General features: G+C 39.7%; 1 protein-coding gene across 2 annotated transcripts in view; it reads right to left on the bottom strand.

Moving 5' to 3' along the window:
• MTREX (Mtr4 exosome RNA helicase) overlaps positions 1-22,180 on the bottom strand; it is a 50,030-nt gene extending 27,850 nt beyond the window's left edge. For both annotated transcript variants that reach the window (XM_086628909.1, XM_086628910.1), the window contains exons 1-15: positions 22,062-22,180; positions 21,525-21,656; positions 19,132-19,198; positions 17,119-17,181; positions 16,457-16,569; positions 15,446-15,620; positions 14,399-14,489; positions 13,920-14,044; positions 12,892-12,990; positions 11,996-12,098; positions 11,731-11,862; positions 10,490-10,569; positions 7,328-7,438; positions 6,152-6,253; positions 4,552-4,677 (exon numbers count right to left, since the gene is read on the bottom strand). In XM_086628909.1, coding sequence (XP_086485035.1) covers positions 4,552-4,677; positions 6,152-6,253; positions 7,328-7,438; positions 10,490-10,569; positions 11,731-11,862; positions 11,996-12,098; positions 12,892-12,990; positions 13,920-14,044; positions 14,399-14,489; positions 15,446-15,620; positions 16,457-16,569; positions 17,119-17,181; positions 19,132-19,198; positions 21,525-21,656; positions 22,062-22,177 — 1,635 coding nt within the window. In that variant the 5' untranslated portion in view covers positions 22,178-22,180. The remainder of the gene's footprint in view (positions 1-4,551; positions 4,678-6,151; positions 6,254-7,327; positions 7,439-10,489; positions 10,570-11,730; positions 11,863-11,995; positions 12,099-12,891; positions 12,991-13,919; positions 14,045-14,398; positions 14,490-15,445; positions 15,621-16,456; positions 16,570-17,118; positions 17,182-19,131; positions 19,199-21,524; positions 21,657-22,061) is intronic.
• Positions 22,181-22,550: the final 370 nt, after the last annotated feature.

Here is a 22,550-nt window from a genome sequence, read left to right as displayed (position 1 = left end):
GGAACAAGCAACCTCACAGTCAAAGATTAAGTGAATTACTTCTGCAAAAAACAGTACTTCCTTCATACCCATTAACCATTGTTTTTCCTGAATTCTGATTTATCATTTTATAGTATTAGAAACAATGATGTTTCTCGTGACCCAGGCAAGAATTTTAGTTGCTTGTTACACTTTTTACATTAGAAATCCACACAAGGATAATTAATATAAGCCCAAGGCTTGTTATTAATTCCTTTTGCAGACAGGTAACTATGCTTATGCAAAAGTACTAACTTCCTGCAATTTTATCAGATAGCTCCTGTTGCAGAAAACTTAATTTTCTAACAACTGAATCTCCTTATCATCGCCTCATCATTTCCAATCTTACATTTATTCCCAATCAGCCCAAATTTATTTATTTTTATGTAAATACTGTTTTTCACTCTAAATACAATTTTATTTTTACTTGGGAGTCTCAAAGGCACAGCTACATCTGATACAATTATAAGGGAAAGATGATATGCCCTTTCAAAATTAAGAAACTTTCCAACAACTGCACAGTGGTCATACGAAAGAGCTGTGCAAACAGGCAGGAAGTTAAAGAGAAAAGTATTAAACTGACTGAATTGCTATTCTGTTCACTTGCCTAGCACAATAAAACAACTTAAGAGTCAAAATAAAATACAAAAAGACCAGACAGATTTCTAACAGCAGCATACAGGCTAAATAAGCACGGTATTGCCAACTCTATAAATAAAGGCCCTGCCAAGGAGCCAGATGTAGCTAGTGGAGTGTCTCCTACAGCTTGGCATCAGGGCACTTTATTTTCCATACGCAAATGACAAGGAAAGCATAATACTGTATATTTTATCTGGCTAGACGAATGTTTTCCTTCGATTTTTCAGCCCATTTAACTTCTCCTGTGAAGGAACAAGTAGATGCAAAGAACTGACACACTCAAATTCAAGGCTCAAAAACATACTTACATCAGCACGTTTTCTTTCATTATACAATCATTCATTTCCATAACATAATTAGCTTAAGATTTTTGTCTTTTAGAGACATAACAGATTACCGCTGTTTGGTAACTCAATTGTCTCTGTAGAAATGCATGCTTGTAACATGCCCAAATATCCAACCAAAGAGATGCTGCTCTGGTTTCAAAGGCCATCTAGTGTCAAGGCGAAGCTTTCCCCTTCCTACCTAACACACACAACGTAGCTAAAGATTTTAATTAAGGAGACAACAACAAAAAAATCCCATCAAATATTTCTTAGTATTATGCAAATGAAAAACTATAATTTACTGTCTTCAGAAAGCTATCCAACACTACTGTAAGCATTTAGTTTTACAGACTTGTGCAAGTCACCAGTTTACTAAATATTCAATGGTCAAAAAAACGCTAATGATAAACGAAAAATTCTAGTTAGGCTGCAGAAAACAAATGTGGGTTACCGAGTTTAAGAAATATTTACAAATATCCCTCACAAGAACTCCATCTAAGAACTGAACTTTGAACTTAAGTTTGAAGTACTGTAGACAATGTCGCAATGAACAGTGCCACAGCCAAAGGGCACAGCTGCAGCGATGCTGCTAGTACTGAAACACACTCGGAGCGCTCACCTCACCAATTGCAGTGTCAGGCAGCTGATAACGTTATTCCTAGAAGTTTTGCTCTAGTGTTCAGGAAATGGTCTGGATCAGACATGCATTAGGGTTGAAGAGCTACGTTAATAAAATGTCATATGTAAATGTCCTATTGTTCTCAAGTTTTCCCACTAAACTTTAGCTTATCCTGGAGCAAAGCCACAATACTCGATGTGGCAGCAAAATACTACCACAAGACATGATTGTGATCTTAACCACAAACACTGTCAGTCAGTAAGTAAAACATAATTCAGACATGCTTGACGATGAATACAAAATGTGAATATTGAAGAAATCTGAAGTCTGTATACATTCTTGGTCTGTTTTGACATGAAATTTCCTCTAAGTGTTTTGTATTTACAAAGGAACATAGCAAGTATCTTTTATGTCATACTGCTTATCTCATAGAAGATTGCTTTTACTGCCTTTTCAGCAATTGGCTGAATAGTTACAGAAGCCACAGAAGCATTGTTATATTCATTATAGCCTATTCTGATCTTTTTCAAAGAAATCTTACAATTCAGTCCTTGCTCATCAGTGAAGTAAGTGTGAAAAAATAATAAAATACATGAATTTCCTTAGATCAGTGAAGAACCAACAGATAATAAAGAAAGGAAAAAAGTTGCCATTATTTTTCCCTTTTGTTTCCTTGTAATTCAAAAGGGAGGAAAAAAGTCAAAGGGCTTATAGTTTCAATAAAGGAAATATTCTCTACCATTTCCTTAAAATCTAGACAAAAGAAAATAGAGATGGTATCTAAAAAATGTAAGTGATCTACTACTTCCTTTTTTCATTTCAGTTCATGCAGATTCAGTTCTATAGCTCTGAAACTACTAAACTTACAAACTTAATAAAAACACTTTCTGAATGGCAGAGCTTATAGAATAATCTCATAAAGTCTGAAGATAAATAATTGAAATATGAATTTTTTTTAAGCTTCTTACAATTATTTCGTATGGATTAACCTTTGAGGGATATTCTTTATAAAACACAGATTACAAGTATAAAAAAATCAATGTTATTTATAAGGAGTATTTTTCTTCTTCTCTCATGTTCTATCTCATGCTGTTTAATTTTTCAGATGTGGAAGTAAAAGGGCATAAAAGGGTATAAAGCCTTTATTTAAATATGTCACTATATTTTTTTCAATAGCCTAAAAGACTCATAAAAATCCAGTTAAAATACTTAGCCTTCATACATCTCAGAGAGGTACACGTTACGTGCGCATGTAAACAAATAAATATATATCCACTCCACTGTGAAAACACAAGTCTAATCAAGACTAAGAAATAATTCAAAACCTAATGCTACCATACATGAATCACAGAATCACAGAATGTTAGGGATTGGAAGGGACCTCGAAGGATCATCTAGTCCAATCCCCCTGCCGGAGCAGGACCACCTACATCAGATCACACAAGAACGCATCCAGGCGGGTTTTGAACATCTCCAGAGAAGGAGACTCCATAACCTCTCTGGGTAGCCTGTTCCAGTGTTCTGTTACCTTTAGTGGGAAGAAGTTCTTCCTCGTGTTTAAGTAGAACCTCCTATGTTCCAGCTTATATCCATCTCCCCTTGTCCTATCATTGGATGCCAGTGAGAAGAGCCTGGCTCCATCCTCATGACAGTCACCCTTTCCATATTTATAAACATTAATGAGGTCCCCCTTCAGTCTCCTCTTCTCCAAGCTAAAGAGACCCAGCTCTCTCAGCCTTTCTTCACAAGGGAGATGCTCCACTCCCTTAATCATCTTTGTGGCCCTGCGCTGGACTTTCTCAAGCAGTTCCTTGTCCTTCTTGAACTGAGGGGCCCAGAATAGGACACAATACTCCAGATGCGGCCTCACCAGGGCAGAGTAGAGGGGGAGGAGACCCTCTCTCGACCTGCTAACCACACCTCTTCTAATACACCCCAGGATGCCATTGGCCTTCTTGGCCACAAGGGCACATTGCTGGCTCATGGTCATCCGGCTGTCTACCAGGACCCCCGGGTCCCTTTCCTCTGTGCTGTTCCGCAACAGTTCAGTCCCCAACTTGTTACTGGTACATGGGGTTGTTCTTATCCAGATGCAAGACTGCATTGAATGAGTTCAAATATTTTTGAAATTTCTTACTTTAATAATTTCTGGTTAGTCAGCCATAACGTAGTATTTATGAAATTTCTGACTTTAAGAAGGTAAACACTATCTGTGTATAACAGTGATCTAATGTACAGATTTATCATGAATTAACAGACAGCACTGACAGAGCAAGATACACAACAAAGAATCCACATCTGTGTAACTAATGGCAGCCATGTAAGTATTTTTCCCCTTATTCTTCATTTGTCTGAACAAAATAGACTAATAATTGCATCTGATTTTTTTTGGCAACAAATAACACGCTTTTTATTAACATTTCCTGATGCTGACTTAAGCTGATTCCCACAACTTACACAAACTCTAATAATACTGTAAGTGCCATTTTAACACAAATGACCCGCTATTTGTACCCAGGCTACAAGCTCCTGAATAGTGTGCAGAGTAACCTCACACAGATGAGGACTGACTGGAAAGAAGGGCTTTTGCTCTTTCGGTGGCTCTCACTCTCCGAATGCTCTCTCTCATTCACTTTTCAAGCCTTTCACTTTTCCGTGATTTCAGTGTTGGGACTTATCTGTTTTGGGATCGTTTGCCAGGATGGGACAGGCGTTGGTCATTGGGAGGTGAGCAATTACACTGTGCATCACTTGTTTGTACATACTGTTATCATTATACATATATATATTCTATTGTTGTTGCTATCATTATAATATGTTCTTATCTCAACCTACAGTCTCCTTTCCTTTTCCCCTTTAATTCTCTTCCCCATCCCCTGGAGTAGAGGGAGGGTGAGTGGCTGTGTGGTGTTTAGTTGCTGGTCAGGCTAGACCACAACACTCTCCTACCTTCAAAAGCTGCTTGCCAATTGTTGGACTCATTTTTTCATCCACCATAAGAATTACTATTCCTCTGTCATCCATACCTCGGCGTCCTGCACGACCTGACATTTGAATGTATTCACCTGAGGATATCTAGGATAAAACGAGGAAAAGAAATAAACCCAAGCAAATACTAGAAAAATAGCAAGAACGTATAAAGTGCTATTTATAATTATACATTAAACAACCACGATGTATAAAAAGCAGCAAAGGACAGTTACCTAAGACATGAACATTTCACAGATTGAGTCCATTCCTCATAAGTGATCATTAAGCTACTGAGATACAAATCCAATGGGACTATGAATAACGTATGTCAGCAGCGTAAGTTAACTTATGCTCCCACAGCTACAGTGATTTCCATAACAGACAGCATCATTTTAATAAGCACAAAAAATATTTTACTAATGTCTTATGTGATGGAAGGTTGCTATGCACAGTGCAGATTATTAAAATATAACACATCTTCAACATAACTGATAACACATCTTCACCATCTTCAAATACTGTATCATTTCATTCAAATTATTCAAATGTAACATTAAAATACTGCTAACTAGCAAGAATAGTTATTCTATGCCTACTAACTGTGAGATTGAAGAGGTTATAAAGAATTGGGACGTGGACAAGAGCCAGTTATAACTGGTTCCCTATGTCTGTGTAAGTTATAAAACAGTAACTTGCATTCCCAACAACTTCCAGAGTTTCACTTCCAGTCAGATCTCAAGAACTACTAGAACTGTGCTAAATCATTTTAAAAGCAGGAGTTTCACATATCTCATACCTCAAAGGTAGCTAATTCTCACCTACATCCTAAAGACATGCAATTAGACTGAAAGAATCATGAAAATGAACAGCCCAAACTAAGATTCAAGAGATGTTTACTTTATAATGCACGTCAAGGCACTTATCTTGTTTACAATCTTCCCATCTCTTAAAGACGAATAATGACATGTATTTATGAAGTTTTGGTGTGATGACTTGTACACCATTACTATTATTTACAAGCGAATCACATACCTGGTTTTAATGTTTAAAACTTTCAAATTATTTGTTTTCCAGCTGTTTAAGAACCTATCTCTCCCTCTGCACATTTCAGTCTTTCAGTGGGCTACCCAAAATACTGTGCTAGAATAATCAATGCTCTCCTAAGGTAAATGATCTCCTTCCTTGAGCCTGTCAAAATGTAAATTTAGTGATCATTATGATATGATACGGAGCCCACTTATTCTCCACATTGCTCTGACATTGAAGAAAACACTTGGGTCTCAAGAGTTTTGGACAAGTTGTGCAGGAGTCTTAATCTAACCCAATGTCCACCACTAACCTATGTTTGATGCCCTTTTGCTGTATCTATTAAAATAAATAGTCTCATGCATAATCTGAGGAATCTTGTCTTCAGGAATTTGTACACTAACTAAAAATAGATTAATGAAGAAAAAAAGACTTTTGAAAGAAAAAAATATTTTGTACTACATTGAAGTGGAAATGTCAAGAGTAAATTTAATCCTAATTAAGGTTTAAATAATGCAATTCAGTTACTCTGCAGAACCTGTTTTTCACTTACCCATCGGAAATCTTTTCCATCAAATTTGCTGGCACTCGTAAATAGCACAGTCCTGGCTGGCATATTAATTCCCATAGCAAAAGTCTCTGTTGCAAATAAGGCCTAAATAAACAGACCAAAGTTAAGCAAGCAAAAACAAAGACTCTTAAACAAACATGCAAATAGTCAGAGATTGCTACACAAAACCTCTCCAGATTTTACTACTTATGTACAGTCAACACAGGCACATTAAGTATTTAAAAACTAGACTAAAGCATTCTTTCCTCCTTTCCTTGTTTTCTCTGGGAAAACATGAAAACCAGTTAAATGGGACCATGTGAAAGACCCCAAAAGAAAACACAAGGGGGTGCCAATTATACTAATGAAAAATAATAGTTAATTTTCACATTCAAAGTTTTCAAGAAGAAAATCACAATAAGCTACCCAAAAATCCCTCACAATTTTCACCTAAGATTAGAGCTTTCTGAATGTATGTCCCTTAGGGCAACCAACAGCTTGGTAAACGTCTACAGTCATTTATAGGAGCAAAATATATCACAAAACAGTTGAAGAAAATGTTAACGTTAGACAATCCAAGTTTAAATACTTTAAAATAAAATCTGGGACACTTAAAACTAGAGCTATAATTGTGCACTAACGTAAGACATCTAAGGCAAAGTATTGAAGACTACAAACTTTTGCTTATGGGGAGGAAATATAAGAAACTCAGCGTCAAGAACTGTTTTTTCAGATAAGGATGGAGGCATTTGTGCTAATATTTGCATTTCTCAATGAAAGGAGCTGCAACCAGTTACACCAATTAACCTGTGCCACTGGAACAGCTACAGGCTTCCAGAGGTGCTGTGTGCATTTGTAGTACCCAGTATGTAGATACCCAGAACAGAGCCTTTTCCTCCGTACATGTGTAGCTCTTTTTAAAACTGTCTACTTACTGGTCCATGTAATGTTCCAAAAAAAGTTTTGGGTAAATACTAAGTCTTATGCTTCATGCATAGAATCACATTCAAAACACAAAGCACTTTTCAGTTTGGCATATGCAATGAGCCCCTCAGCTTTTCCAATCAAGAGGCAGATGTCCACCATAATACTAGTGCAAGCTCTGAGCTAAGATACACTCCGCGTTTTTTCAGGATTACTGACTGTGTATTCACAAAAGAGAAAAATTTAAATATATACCTTTATTAGGCCCTCAGAGAAAAGAATTTCTATGGTTTCTTTTAAGATAGGAAGCAAACCGCCATGATGGATACCAATTCCTCGCTTCAGAAGAGGCAGTACATGCTCAACCTGGGAAAAGACATACAAAGACCAGAAAACAAATTTTAGTATTTGTTACTTAAAAAGAAAACCTGCATAGAAAACCTCAACACTGCCCTTAGCATTCATGTAATTTACTATTTCCTGATTTAAAATACAGTAAATACTCCTTCAAAATTTTTTTTCAGTTAGAACTAGGAATGACATGAAGGGTAAAGGAAGGGTAAAGCCAGAGGCCAATCTTTTGAGACTAGTCTTAAACTGGGTTAAGCCAAACTGTGAAGCTATGCCCTCATTTACACATGCAGTTAGCATTTAAATTTGCCTGTATTCAAAAACATTGCCTCATTTAAAATCATTTTTAGAAATAGTGATCCTGGTACGCATGAGATATTTTGTTTCAATTTTACTTGCAGTGATTTAATTTATTGCTATGTGCTGTAGAACTGTAAAGTCAGCACCTATGAGAGCCATTTCCATGAGGAAATCCAGGGTGTAAATGATTGAATTAGTCTCTTAAATCCTAAAAACATTATACTTCAAACAAATACATACATAAACTTACCTTTGTCTCTGCTTTTTAATTTGAAAACAAAGATTCTCATTAACAGTCTATTAATACGTGGTTATCAGCCCAAACATAATCCACAGAATCACAGAATGTCAGGGATTGGAAGGGACCTCAAAGGATCATCTAGTTCAATCCCCCTGCCGGAGCAGGACCACCTACATCAGATCACACAAGAACGCGTCCAGGCGGGTTTTGAACATCTCCAGAGAAGGAGACTCCACAACCTCTCTGGGCAGCCTGTTCCAGTATTCTGTTACCCTTACTGTGAATTCTGACAATATGCTTTTGAAATACCATTGTCCATAGAGACCAAAACAGATTACTTGGATACAATGCCACTGTTACAAGCTTACAAAAAAACCCAGCACATAACACCTTTATATATTGGATTCCTATTTTCCACTTTTCGCAAATCCACAAACAAAACAGGTATGTGGAATCCGAAGTAGGCATGACCAAAAATTAAGTGGTTGTTTTTTTCAAGGAGAAATTGCCATGCTCATAATAAAGATCACTACATGAAGAAATGATGGACACAAATAAATAAAGGGAAGAGGGGGCAGAAAAAAATTGTAGGTTTAGAGTTTGTTACAAAAGTATTGAATCCTGTAATACTTTGTTCATTTAGTCACTACGCTTAGTCATTACACAATAAATTAAAATGCAGATGCTTCAATTCAACTTTTTGAAAGGCTGAGCAGTCAATACCTGACAAAGTGCATACTACACTCATCTGAACTACTTCCAGATAGTTTTAACCCAGATATAGAATCATAGAATCATAGAATCGTTAGGGCTGGAAGGGACCTTCAAAGGTCATCTAGTCCAACCCCCCTGCAAGGAACAGGGATATCTCCAACTAGATCAGGTTGCTCAGGGCCTCATCCAACCGGGCCTTGAACGTCTCCAGGGATGGAGCATCCACCACCTCTCTGGGCAACCTGTTCCAGTGTTCTACAACTCTCATGGTAAAAAAATTTTTCCTAATATCCAACCTGAATCTACCTCCCTCTATTTTAAAACCATTACCCCTTGTCCTATCACAACTGGCCCTCTTGAACAGCCTCTCCCCATCTTTCTTGTAGGCCCCCTTGAGGTACTGGAAGACCGCTATAAGGTCACCCCGGAGCCTCCTCTTCTCCAGGCTGAACAGCCCCAACTCTTTCAGCCTGTCCTCATAGGAAAGGTGCTCCAGCCCTCTTATCATCTTCGTGGCCCTCCTCTGGACCCTCTCCAACTGGTCCATGTCCTTCTTATGTTGGGGGCTCCAGAACTGGACGCAATACTCCAAGTGAGGTCTCACGAGGGCAGAGTAGAGGGGGAGAATCACCTCCCTTGACCTGCTGGCCACGCTCCTCTTGATGCAGCCCAGGATGCGGTTGGCCTTCTGGGCCGCAAGAGCACATTGCCGGCTCATATTGAGCTTCTCGTCCACCAGCACTCCCAAGTCCTTCTCCTCAGGGCTGCTCACGATCCATTCTCCACCCAGTCTGTATTTGTGCCTGGGATTGCCATGACCCAGATGTAGGACCTTGCACTTGGCCTGGTTAAACTTCATGAGGTTGGTACGGGTCCACCTCTCCAGCCTGTCGAGGTCCCTCTGGATGGCATCCCTCCCTTCCAGCGTGTCGACGGCACCACACAGCTTGGTGTCATCGGCAAACTTGCTGAGGGTGCACTCCATGCCACTGTCCACGTCACCGACAAAGATGTTGAAGAGGGCCGGGCCCAACACGGACCCCTGAGGGACGCCACTCGTGACCGGTCTCCACATGGACATCGAGCCGTTGACCACTACTCTCTGAGTACGGCCATTGAGCCAATTCCTTATCCACCGAGTGGTCCATCCATCAAACCCATGCCTCTCTAGTTTAGAGAGAAGAATGTCGTGCGGGACAGTGTCAAAAGCTTTGCACAAGTCCAGGTAGATGACATCCGTTGGTCGACCCTTGTCCACCGATGTTGTCACCCCATCATAAAAGGCCACCAAGTTGGTCAGGCACGATCTGCCTTTGGTGAAGCCATGCTGGCTGTCACCCACCACCTCCTTGCTCTCCATGTGCCTTAGCATGGTTCCCAGGAGAATCTGCTCCATGACCTTGCCAGGCACAGAGGTGAGGCTGACCGGCCTGTAGTTGCCCGGGTCCTCCTTGTTCCCCTTTATATATTATATTATTATATATTATTATTATATCCCTTTATAAACCCTTAAGTTTACTTAAAAACATAATTAGAAAAAAAACCCACCAAAACCGAACATAGAATAGGAACTCCATGGTTAATTTTGGCATATGTCATTTGCGGGAATCACAACTGGAAGGAATCCTAATCACTGAGTCCTATTGTGCAATGCCAAGGAGTAACGCAAGAGATATTAAAACCCAGGGAGATGAATGAAAATATGCAGTTCATGACTTCTGTACCCACCACCTACTACTCCAAAGACCCACAACCTCCAAAGCTACAGAAAACAGGAGAGCAGCAGCTACCCCTATTCAAACTCCACTCACCTGAGGAAGCTTTTTGTCTTCATCTGACAGACAATCAATTGCATTGTTGAACACTTCTTCAACCATCTTTTTCTCTTCATCTAAGAACACAATTAGAAGTTTATACAAAATCTACAAGGCTAATTTTTTACCATATGTAAATAAAGCATTACCACATTCTAATATTTACAATAAAAATACCATGGAAGACTGTAAACACTACACAAAACCACCCTCATCAGGTCAGACGGTCAAGACTTTAATGTCAGCCTGAGGAAGCCTAACAGTAACCAGAAGTAGATGCTCAGGGAAAATGAAAATACAACAAACCTGGAAGAATAATTGAAACTTCAGCTATTTCCAAGCTTGGGAATTCTCAGTTTTATGTACTTTCTGCCTATATCATAAATCTTCCCGTTTCTCTTCTACCTACTGGTCCCTGTCTGAACGGACATAGAGGCTCTTCCTCTTCCTTGATACTTCTCAGAGTTTACACCTTTTCTACTTACATAGTACAAATATCAAGAATATATATTCAAAAGTATGACTGAAGAAAACATATAAAAATGCATCTCTGCACTTGTGCATATCTTAACATTTTCTGACAGAAACAGCTGCATTATTTTGCAAAACTGAACCAGAACACGCAAAGACTGGAGTAAATAAGCAAGAAAGAACCCTAACAGTTCACAAACGTGAAATGATACACTGATTTACAACAAATTCCTTATTTTTGTTACAACTCTTAACATTTCCAAGAAGCACTGAACTTAATCTCATTTTCCAAGCTTGGTCTTAGTCCAAAATGAAAACATCTTTGTTTACCATTAGAATTTTTCTTTGAGGAGAACGGGCAAGAAGGAAAGAAAGGAAACTGGATTGAATAGTTGAGAAAGGACAGTCTAGTGGTTTGTTATGCTGTTGTTTAGACTTTGACAGAATACTCACTTTTCTAATGGACATAACATGAAATTTTTGGGAAATACATTTGTTATGATCGGTCTTCTCCCATTACAGATAGAATTTTCTAAGAACTCTTTTTCTATTACGACAGTGAAGAGGACTTTTGAGAAAGAAATAATGTTTCAAACAGAGGAACAATTCAACATTGTTATGACCAAGTACTCATTCCACACTAACAGTTTCCCATTTTTCATTTGTTTTTACATGAAAAGTCCCAAAGGAAACAAAAATAACTAACCAGAGTAACATTCCACATCAAACTACATTTGTGAATAAAACTGTATCTTATTTATCTGTACCTGTGTTAAAATCTAACTTTGTCATCTGAAGTGCATAGGCTTCGCAGTCTTTCTTACTGAAGCTGAAAATAATCACAGGTTGGAAATTCCTTTCCATGATCATCTTCACAATCTTAAAAACATTTGAAGGACCTGCAGAGATTACATTAATTTACATGTAATTTTAGCAAAAGAGTATCTCATGGAATAATTGAGACCCAAGCACAACTTGCATACAACTTTATTGTGTTACACAAAGTTACTTCGGAACAGGATTCAAACTCACCTTTTGTTCCTCCTTTCCTGCCCTTCTGGTCCCCTTTTGCTAAGTCTCCTGCATCTCTAAGCACTTGCATTGCTGTATTAAAATTATCTTCTCTGAAATCACCCTAGGTATAAAACACAACCTTTTTAAATGACTACTTCTTAAGTAGCCCACACAAAATACTCAGTCAGTGCTTTGCAAAGCCAGTACCATTACCCCGTATTTACAGGCCAGTCAAAAACAATGCATAAGCTACCAAGTGAGTTGGCTGAGTGAGTATCAGTGGCACAGCTCAAAACTACATTAGTGTCTCTGAAGTCATTGCTCATTGTTCTATCTACCACACCATCAACCATGCTAGACCTGCCAAATGACACAATATGAAAACTGACATTTAGGAATGTCTGCATGAACCTACACTGCCCTATGAAGACCTGACTTCAAGCGCAGTACTACTGTTTACGGCATTAGCTACTACTGTGCAAGCTGATGATGAATTTTAAACAAGTTGTTACTTCAGAATCACCTAAAGACACAAAAACATTTTGCCCCCTCAACCAAAGTACAATTTAAATGCTACTACGTTTTCTTTTGAGCGAGAAACAGTACAAGAAACATCAGCTATTTTGCAGATTTACAGAAAGCAGCATGCACATTAGAGAATAAAGCAAGGATAAGGGCACTTAAGACATCTCAGCAAAGTATTACTCAGCTGACTACATGACATTAGAAAATAAACCAAATCTGTTCTAAAAGACTCCAAAAATCTAACAGCAATTCAGAGATCACTGTAATCCGTCTGTACTTCATTTTAACACCAATTTCCTTTGTATAGCAAATTCAAATTTTGCAAGAGATAAAGCACATGACTGATAGGCGAGGAAAAAAATCTTTCACACAAATCGAATATTCCTTACATTTTCATCAACCACCAGATGGAGTCCATCTCCTCCTGCTGGGAATATATAATGCTGCAGTGGAGTGGGTCGATAGTCAGTGTAAATCACATGGCAAGGCTATAAAGAAAGAACAGCATACACATAAATGTTTAAACAACAGGTAATATTTCCTTCTCTTTTATGACAGGACTCAAAGTCCTACCACCCTTTAAAACCATAGGAAAAATTGTTAATTTTTATTTAGTAAAAAAGCCTGCAGTATTTCTTACACTACCTAAAAAAGGCTCACAGTATTAAAAACATGTAATGTTTTAATGCATGGACAAAGCTTGTTTAGAAAAAGAGTAAATCAAACACTTGCTTTAAAACATCAATTATAATGTATATCCACTTAAAAAAACATAATCATAGTCTAGTGTTCCGCAAAACAAAGTCAAGTTTTTGTGCCAAGCCTAGACATCTCTTATAATTCACTCCTTTTATCACAAACAACATAAGTATCAGTCTCTGGGGTATTTTTATAATCGGATCACCCTCTTGTGGATATTAACTTCCCTAATTCTAATTCCTATATTCTTTGCTGCAGCAGTGTCTCTTACAAAATCAGAAAAAAATAAACCTAATGGTTACAGGACAGGACAGATTTCTTTCATTCCTCATTTTGTAATTTATTTGCATGCATATATATTATTTCCTATGGATTTAGGATTTACTTTTGACAACCTCTTGTCTATCAGCCCTCTGAAAATTATAGTACTTTCACTATGTTTCTAATTCAGAATGTTGAAATCAAGCTGGTGCCTAAGTAAGTGTGGAAAATAAACTTGAAAGAAAGAGCTTTAATGTTGCTATGTAGAACCAACAGCCAGTACAGCTGCCAAAGACAGGAGTACAACCAAGAAGCCAGGAGTGATCTCTACCATCATTTATAAGCAATAAGAAGATGACTAAAAAGGCACTCAACAGTTCAGTTGTCATCAACCACAGAGACAATATTATGCCACAAGACAACAAGGATGGAGGTATAGCACCTTCAGAAACATCACCTGTTTGTGAAGATGGCAGATCCACTCAGCAAACTGACGGGCATTTGGAATTGTTGCAGAAAGGAACACATAATGAACATTGTCAGGGAGCAAAATAATTGTCTCTTCCCAAACCACACCACGTTCTGAAAATGGAAGTGTAACATTGGAAATTTATGTGATTAAAGTCTACTTTCCAGCTCTGAAGTCAAAGAACAGTACACTTAAAGATAAAATAAAACAAAATCTGAAAGAAGTCTCCCCTATGACTATCAAATGCCCTCAAAGCGGCTTTTGCCTCGGAAAAGAAAATGCAGGCTGTGGCACACAGTATATTATACGTGTTCAGTAAGAAACAAATTCTGAATAACTTATACACAAAGACGACCGATTTTAAGAGAGAGAATAAAGATTTAATTCTTCAAAAGAAAAAAAAATTGTTCTTCAAAGAAAAAAAAAAAAAAGATTTATTGAAAAAAAAATTTGTACATATGGGATACCTGAATCTCTCATGTAGTGGATTTCATCAAAAATAACCCACGCAACTTCTCGCATAACCTCAGAACCTCTGTAGAGCATACTTCTCAAAATCTAGAAAAGGAGAAAAAACCAAATCGAGATCCATCACATGAAATAACAACAGTCACATGTTACAGAGATGTCAGTAAGAAACTGCTAGAATTTTTGGTTCCATTTACATGGCAATACGTAATCTTATTTTGCACAGAATCTAAAAGCATTTAAAGACAGGCTGTGAGATGCTTTCCAAGTTGATTCCAATCTAACAAATCTCTTACACGAGATTAACTGTTTTCCCTGCAAGAACGGTGAAGGAACATGAAACAAAAAGCATTATTTTTCTCCCAGCCTCTATGTGGCAGCATAGTTGTTACAGATTTACAGATGTACTTCTGCCAAGCCTTCTTAGTCCCTCATTCCAAATAGATCATCTCTCTGTGATTAAGAGGAAATCCTTTGTCAGAAATCAAGTCATCCTGTCTCTCCACTCCAATCTTTTCCCACCAGAGTTTTCTCCCTAAGAGTCTTTACTCCTTTGAGGTAAAGACAAAAAACAAGATTCCAACTCGTGGCTGGACAGATTTCTACAACAGAAATATGACGAAACTGCGCTACAAGTATTTTGTTAAGGGAAAAGCTGTATATTCCTGGAGTACTAACATCTATAGTGAACCACTCAACTATCACTCAGTGATATTTCTCTCCCCATTTTGTTTCCCTACAACAAAATACTGACCCTAGCGGATTCAGTAAGTCTGACAGACTTTCAGTACTTCACACCTATCCAAAGAAAACTCAGTGTCTTGAGCATTCAGGAAATTGAGTTCTGCCTTTCTCCATGTGAGAATGAAAGTTCCTGACTGATAGTCTGAAAGTCAAAACATTTAAGGGAGACACAATGAACTTTATAACATTTTACACCCTAATTTGGCTTATTATGGTAACTTCAATCTTTTAATATTAGACCTTCTCAATCAAAAGAGGTAGAAGGAAACGGAGACAGATCAAAAATTAATGTCTGATCTTACCTCAGTTGTCATTACCAGACAAGAAGCTGTAGGATTAATGGTGACATCCCCAGTCATCAAACCAACATCCTGAAACTCTTCATACATCTCACGGTACTTCTGATTACTCAAAGCTTTAATTGGACTTGTGAATATCACACGCTGTTTCTCCCTCAAAGCCAGAGCAATTGCATACCTGTATTCAAACATTGTACATATTAAAAGTTGTCAGGAAGACTTTCAGAGCGTATTACCTTCCTCTAATCTTCTGCTTAAAAAGGTAAAATAAAACATGCAATTCGGAACACCAGTAGAATCACATGAAGCATTTCTTATTTAGATTATTAAGTTCAATGCAATCCTAACACAACTATGCACGCCTCTTTGGAAAGCAACAAATCACTGAGAAGTTAAGTGATTTTTATGGATATCAGAGCACATCTAGTTTAATTTAAAAATCTAATTGTCACTGTCTCACAACAAACTATTACTATTTGAACCCATTCTCCAATATATCTATGTGTACATCTCACTTCTCAGCTCAGGGCAGCAAAGCCACCCCACTGTCAGACCAAACCCTGAAAAAAAACACACACTATCTTTTAAACATCTCTTGCCAGATAAACACCAAGTTGCAAATTAAATCAAACCAGTGCTTCTGACAAAGCAAAGCAAACACACAAGAAACTCCTTATTAGTTATAGCCAGGGCCAGAAAACAAAGGCTTTTTTTTCTAAATTCATGCAACCTGCATTGCAGAAACTTCCCTTTCCATCTATACAAAAACATCTCAACAAAATCAGACTGTTTAAAAATAAAAGCAAGTTTAAACAGGAATTAAGCCTTTCACTATCCACTAAAAAAGATTAAAGAAGTTATTTTTATGTTCAAATGTAGTCAATTCGATTCTAACACTGATAGTCCAAACTTTGTATGCAGAAACTGAGTCAAAACAGCTGCTGACGGTTCAACAAAATGACACGACAAACATCACACCGTTCTTTTACTAGAGCCTGTCAGAAAATTACTTACTCCGCACAAACGGTTTTACCAGCTGATGTATGAGCTGACACTAACACAGACTGGTTATTATCTACACAAAGAATAGCTTCCCTCTGAAAGGCATCAAGAATGAACGGATATTCCTAAAAGGAAAGAAAGCAAAAACATTACACATTTTTAACACAGACTGTTACTTATATCTAATTAATTTTGTAACTGATCTAGTCTGCAAATTACAGGCATAAATGAAATCCTGTAGACGTTTGTAACTTCAACTGATTTTAATCTAGTATTTTGTAATGACTTTGTATTTAAATAATTCTAGCTAATACCACACCTAAGATCTTTGTTTATGTCTTGTCCTATCAAGTGAAAATCTTGCCTCAATGACTGAATTTCCTCTAATTTATTCATTTAGAAAGAGAAACTACAGTGTACAACTCAAGTCACCGCCTAATCTTGCGGAACAGAGTTGAAATCACAACAGCCTATCCACCCCATTCAACTATGTTATTTTACTCAACCAAATTTAAAATACAGAAGCACCAATCTTACTCACAACAGGCCACCTTTTCAAGACACTATGTTCCAAGCCTTACTGACAAAGTACATCATTTTTCCCTCTATCCTCATCTACTGTCTAAAGCATGTGCGAAAATAAAAATAAACGCAATCTATCATCTATCACATACTTTTGCAGCTTTTCCAGTTCTTGGCTTCAGACCTGTGAAGACCTCATCTGCCGGAAGTGCGACCTATAAAACACATTTTAAATAAGAACAGTTGCAGAATTCTCAATGTCCACTCCAGTGACATAGCAAGCTATAAAGAGCTGGGGCAGGAGATGAATGACAAACCTCTACCAGAAATCTCAAGATAACAAAGATTGTACGGATGCATGGGCTTTAAAACCTGTATCGTTAATTGTATACACAGTTCTTTCATCACAAAGGACTAATCATACAGGGTCCTTGAATGTTACCCTAATTAACTTGAGCTAGTTCTGGAAGACAGCACAGAAAAGAAAATGAGCATAAAAGTACAAAGAAGTTAAAATTTGCATATTTAATTATCATAGAAACTCTTTCTGACAATCATCTTTGAATGAAGGACGATTAAAGAAAATAAATCAGCTTTAATACTTCTCATTTTTCATATTTTAAATTGTATTTATGTCTATTAACAGTTTGAAAATGGTTTTATTTTGCTTTTACATAAAGAGACTTGTTTCCTTTTTTACCAAAATGTAATTTTCAACAGCAATCAGCCTTACAAGACAGCCTTTCATTCTTGAACCAGAACAGCAAAATATTTCAACGCATTGGTGCACATTTAGATCACGCTATGAACTCAGACCTATTTTAACCACCAGGAGGTTTTTCTCCTCAACAACAGTACTGCGAATGTGCTTGGCACCTTTCTAATATGGAAACCTGTCAACGTTATCATTGAGTCTTTCACAATCACTCATTCTGCTGCAAGCATCATTCACATTGCTTCTGGTAAGATATCCTATAAATTTTTCAAATGCATTTTTTGCATGCTCAATGTCAGATACAGACCCCAAACTCTTTACAAGACTGTTCTACCTTAAATATATTATGAAACAGTATCTCTGATTAAGAGTAGGAAGGCTCTACAAAGGGATCTGAGGAGGGTGGATTGAGGGGCCGAGGCCAATTGTATGAGGTTCAACCAGGACAAGTGCCAGGTCCTGCACTTGGGTCCAAATAACCCCATGCAACACTACAGGCTTGGGGGAGAATGGCTGGAAAGCTGTCTGGTGGAAAAGGATGTAGGGGTATTGGTTGATAGCCAGCTGAGTATGAGCCAGCAGTGTGCCCAGGTGGCCAAGGAGACCAATAGCATCCTGGCTTGTATCAGAACTAGTGTGGCCAGCAGGACTAGGGAAGTGGTTGTCCTCCCGTACTTGGCACTGGTGAGATCACACCTCGAATAGTGTGTTCAGTTTTGGGCCCTTCACTACCACAAAGACACTGAGGTGCTGGAATGTGTCCAAAGAAGGGCAACAAAGCTGGTGAAAAGTCTAGAGCACAAGATTTATGAGGAGCAGCTGAAGGAACTGGGCTTGTTTTGGCTGGAGAAAAGGAGGCTGAGGGGAGACCTTATTGCTCTGTACAACAACTCGAAAGGAGGTTGTAGCGAGGTGAGTGTGGGTCTCTTCTCCCAAGTAGCAAGTGACAGGACGAGAGGAAACAGCCTCAAGTTGCACCAGAGGTTTAGATTGGATATTAGGAAACATGTATTCACCAAAATGGTTATCAACCACTGGAACAGGCTGCCAAGGGAGGAGGTTGAGGCACCATCCCTGGCGGTTTTTAAAAGGTGTGTGTAGATGTGGTGCTTAGGGACATGGTTTAGTGGGACTCGGTAGTGTTAGGTTTATAGTTGGACTCAATGATCTTAAGAGTCTTTTAGGGACATGGTTTAGTGGGACTCGGTAGTGTTAGGTTTATAGTTGGACTCAATGATCTTAAGAGTCTTTTAGGGACATGGTTTAGTGGGACTCGGTAGTGTTAGGTTTATAGTTGGACTCGATCTTAAGAGTCTTTTCCAACTGAAATGATTCTATGTTACTACGATATAACAAGTACAAGCACAACAAATAATACTATTATACTGGCAATAAGACACATAATTCTATGAAACGAGCCTATACTCTTCACACTTTTCACTGCACTCACCTCGTGTGTACAACCTTCAACAGTTTCCACAGCTTGCACTTTTACTTGAGGCATCAGGTCTGCCAGACTAAAAACATACGAGTTAGGATTGCCAGAAAGGTAATTAAAAATCCTGTTTTCTTTATAAATGTGAAAATGTTGAACTTCACCTCTACTTTAATTGCAACATTAAAAAAGGACGCAGAAACTCAAAACAGACAGTTCGCAGAGACTACTACTAGGACCAAGGATACCTGTAAGTGTTCAAATTTTGCTACTGTATAAATCTACTTCAGCTGCTGCTTTGGGATTTGTAACAGCTTAAAAACCTGCACCACAAAACAGCACTTGAATCACATTTGTTCACATGAAATTTTCTGATTGTGATTTTTTTTATGATATACAACAAAGCAAAATTCAAGACCTGTATTCCTGCTAATAGTCATGACACTGAATAACAGCAGCCTGAAGCATCCCCAGCAGCTGTGTGAAGACAAGACCCCTCTTTTCTTTACCAGTCTCACTGCATAAAACAGTGTGTTTTTTTCTGATAGTTTTGACATAGTTAGTAAGCTACTGTGGGCATGTCGTGGTTTGAGCCACTCCAGGAACTAAACTCCACACAGCCGCTCACTCACCCTCCCCCACTCCCCGGGGATAAGGAAGGGAATTAAAGAAGAAAAAGAAAAGAGACCCATGGGCTGAGATAAGAACAATTTAATACCACTACCAATAATATATAAATATAATAAATACATATGAATGAGTGATTTATGGTGTAATTGCTCACCACCCCTTGACCAAGACCCATCTCGTCCCAAACTAATGATCCCAAAAGAGATAAGTCCCGACACCACAATCCCAGATGAGCGAGAGGCACAAAAAAAGGAGAGAGAGCACTCCCAGAGTCCAAGAATGAGAGCCCTGGAAGAGCAAAGACCCTTCTTTCCGGCTGACCCTCACTTTTATCCTGGGCATGACACTGCATGATATGGAATACTTCACTGCCCAGTTTGGCCCTCAATCCTAAGTACAAATCATAAGGAGAGTCGTGGACCCACAGTCACGGCCATGCTCCCCCCCTATCCTGTTGTGCTCCTGCACACTGGCAAGAACACGGCAGCTGAAAAGTCCTTGAGACCTCAGTGCCAACTATAAACATCCGTGCACTATCGGCATTCTTCTCAGAGCGAGCCTCTGAGTAAAACCAAAACACAGGGCTCTTCTAGCTGCTGAAAGGAAGAGCTAACTCTGTCCCAGCTAAAACCAGCACAGGGTAAGTATACATTTTACTGAGACCACTATACACAGAAACTGACTTAAAATATTGACTGTGGTTCTGTTCTGCTTCTATCCAGGTACCCTTTGTTTACATTGTTCTGAGAATCCTTCTTATGACTTTCTCACAGAAAATATTACCTTGAACTTCAGAAAAATCATCATGCAAGACCAAATGACAATACAGACCAAAATTCTGTCTGACAGAGGGTAATAATACCTCACCTGGAGAAAAGTACAAGAACATAGCAAGCACATAATTTTTATTTCTGTAGTAGCGTTTTCTACATCTTCAGCTAGGAGGTATACATCTGCATTTGGCAGCTCTGGATGAATTTTCATTCCATGAACCATCCTCATCATTTTCCGAACCAACAATAACTTCCAAGTTCCCAACAATCTCTTAAGATACATTAAGGTGACAAAGTGCCTGCACTGTCCCTTCAATATGTTTTCAAAACCCCTCATAGTACCTGCCATGAAGTTCTGGAAAGAAAAGAGGGACAGACATACAGATCTTAAAGCATAGAAACGGCATTCTGGCTTCCCTTCAGCTGCCTATCTCCCCAGCTCTCGACACGCCCAAGTATACTCCTCTGCTCCATGTCATATACCTGCCATTTGTGCTCAATTTTGAAAGCACGTCTGTACTCAGGATTCCAAATATTTTCTGCAGTTACAATTTTACATCCCTCAAAAGCCTTGTTTCTGTCTCCTTGGTCAAATTTTTCTTCCTGTATCCCAAGTCAATTATCTTTTTCAGTGGTGTGGTACACAGGAGGCCTGACTCATCCCATCTGCCTCACAGCTCCTCTCCTGCTACATGCCCGAAATCAATACGATGGCTTTGACCAAGAACCACCAATCCATACGCAGTAAACACAAATACATGAACATTTCATACTGCACTTGCATATCTGTCTGCAAAATTATTTCAAATGTACCCAGTGCTCATGGCTGCTGAAGCTGTACTACCAGCACACCTTCACTTATACGGATAATGGAAAATCAACTTCACGTGAAAATTCACCTTCATATGGAAACATGGCAAACCTACTCACATTGACTATTCACAACTGGCATATAGCTAACTATGTCTTGCTGTGGTTTCCTTACACATTAAGGTGGGCACTTACTTAGCATCTTCTGATACAACATCCTCCAATTTTGGCTTCTTTCCCAAAACAGCACCTTCAGTATTATCGACCTCAACTTCCCTTTTGGGCTTTCCCGTTGCAGCTACTGAAGATTTTTCCTCTGATCGTCTTCTGCAACAAAGATAGAAAACAAGTTTAAAATGTGCCTTTCATTTACGTGTTTTCAGAAAAGAAATCGGGTGTTCTACGGGCAACAGTGCGCACACTGCATTCAGTGCACAACGCGGGAAACTCCACCCACGAAAACTGCCGTGGGTTTTCAAACCGCTTCCCGGGCGAGCTTCCACCCAGGTCGCCGCACTCCCCAGTCGCCCGCTACGCCCGGGCTGACAACGGCTTTGAGGCCAGGGATCCCAGGAAAACGTGTCCTTTCGGGCTGCACCGACACCCCGATCCCGAAGGGGCTGGCTCATCAGCTCGGACAGCTGGCAGGAGGCCAGCCCAGCAGCGCGGCCCGAGCCTCGGCCGCCGGAGCGTCCCTGGCCCTGCCTCCCCGCTCCCCCTCCGCGCCCTCACCCCGGTCTCCTGGCGCCCTCGGCGGCGCCCACTTTGTTCTTCTTGGTGCCGGAGGTGGCGGCGGCCGACTCCTCCTCAAACACGCTGAAGAGCTCGTCTCCGAACGCGTCCGCCATCTTCCCGACGGTCCCACAATGCCTCGCGCGGGACAGCGTCGTTCCACCTTCCGCCCCCCCCCCCTCCCCCCCGCGTTCTTTCTGCCCCTACGCTGGCGCTGCGCCTCGAGAGGAAACAACGCCCCTCGCCGCCCAGGGAGCCCCACGCACAGCCCGATCCGGGTCCCGATCCCGCCCCGCCAGCACCGGGGCACCGCGAGCCTCCCTTCCGCGAGCACGCGCCCCCGCGCAGCCCTTCCCACAACCCCCCGCGGCCCGTGCCCCGGAACCTGCTCTCCGCGAGGCCGGGGACGCCCGGCGGCGCGAGGCACGCTCCCTTAGACGCTGACCAATGGGAGGCGGAGGGCGGTGCCAAGAGGGTGGCACCGGCCAA

The sequence above is a fragment of the Tauraco erythrolophus genome, chromosome Z (assembly GCF_009769465.1).
Source record: "Tauraco erythrolophus isolate bTauEry1 chromosome Z, bTauEry1.pri, whole genome shotgun sequence".
Classification (NCBI taxonomy): domain Eukaryota; kingdom Metazoa; phylum Chordata; class Aves; order Musophagiformes; family Musophagidae; genus Tauraco; species Tauraco erythrolophus.
Note: the sequence above shows the minus strand (reverse complement) of the source record. Positions and strands in the feature narration are given on the sequence as shown.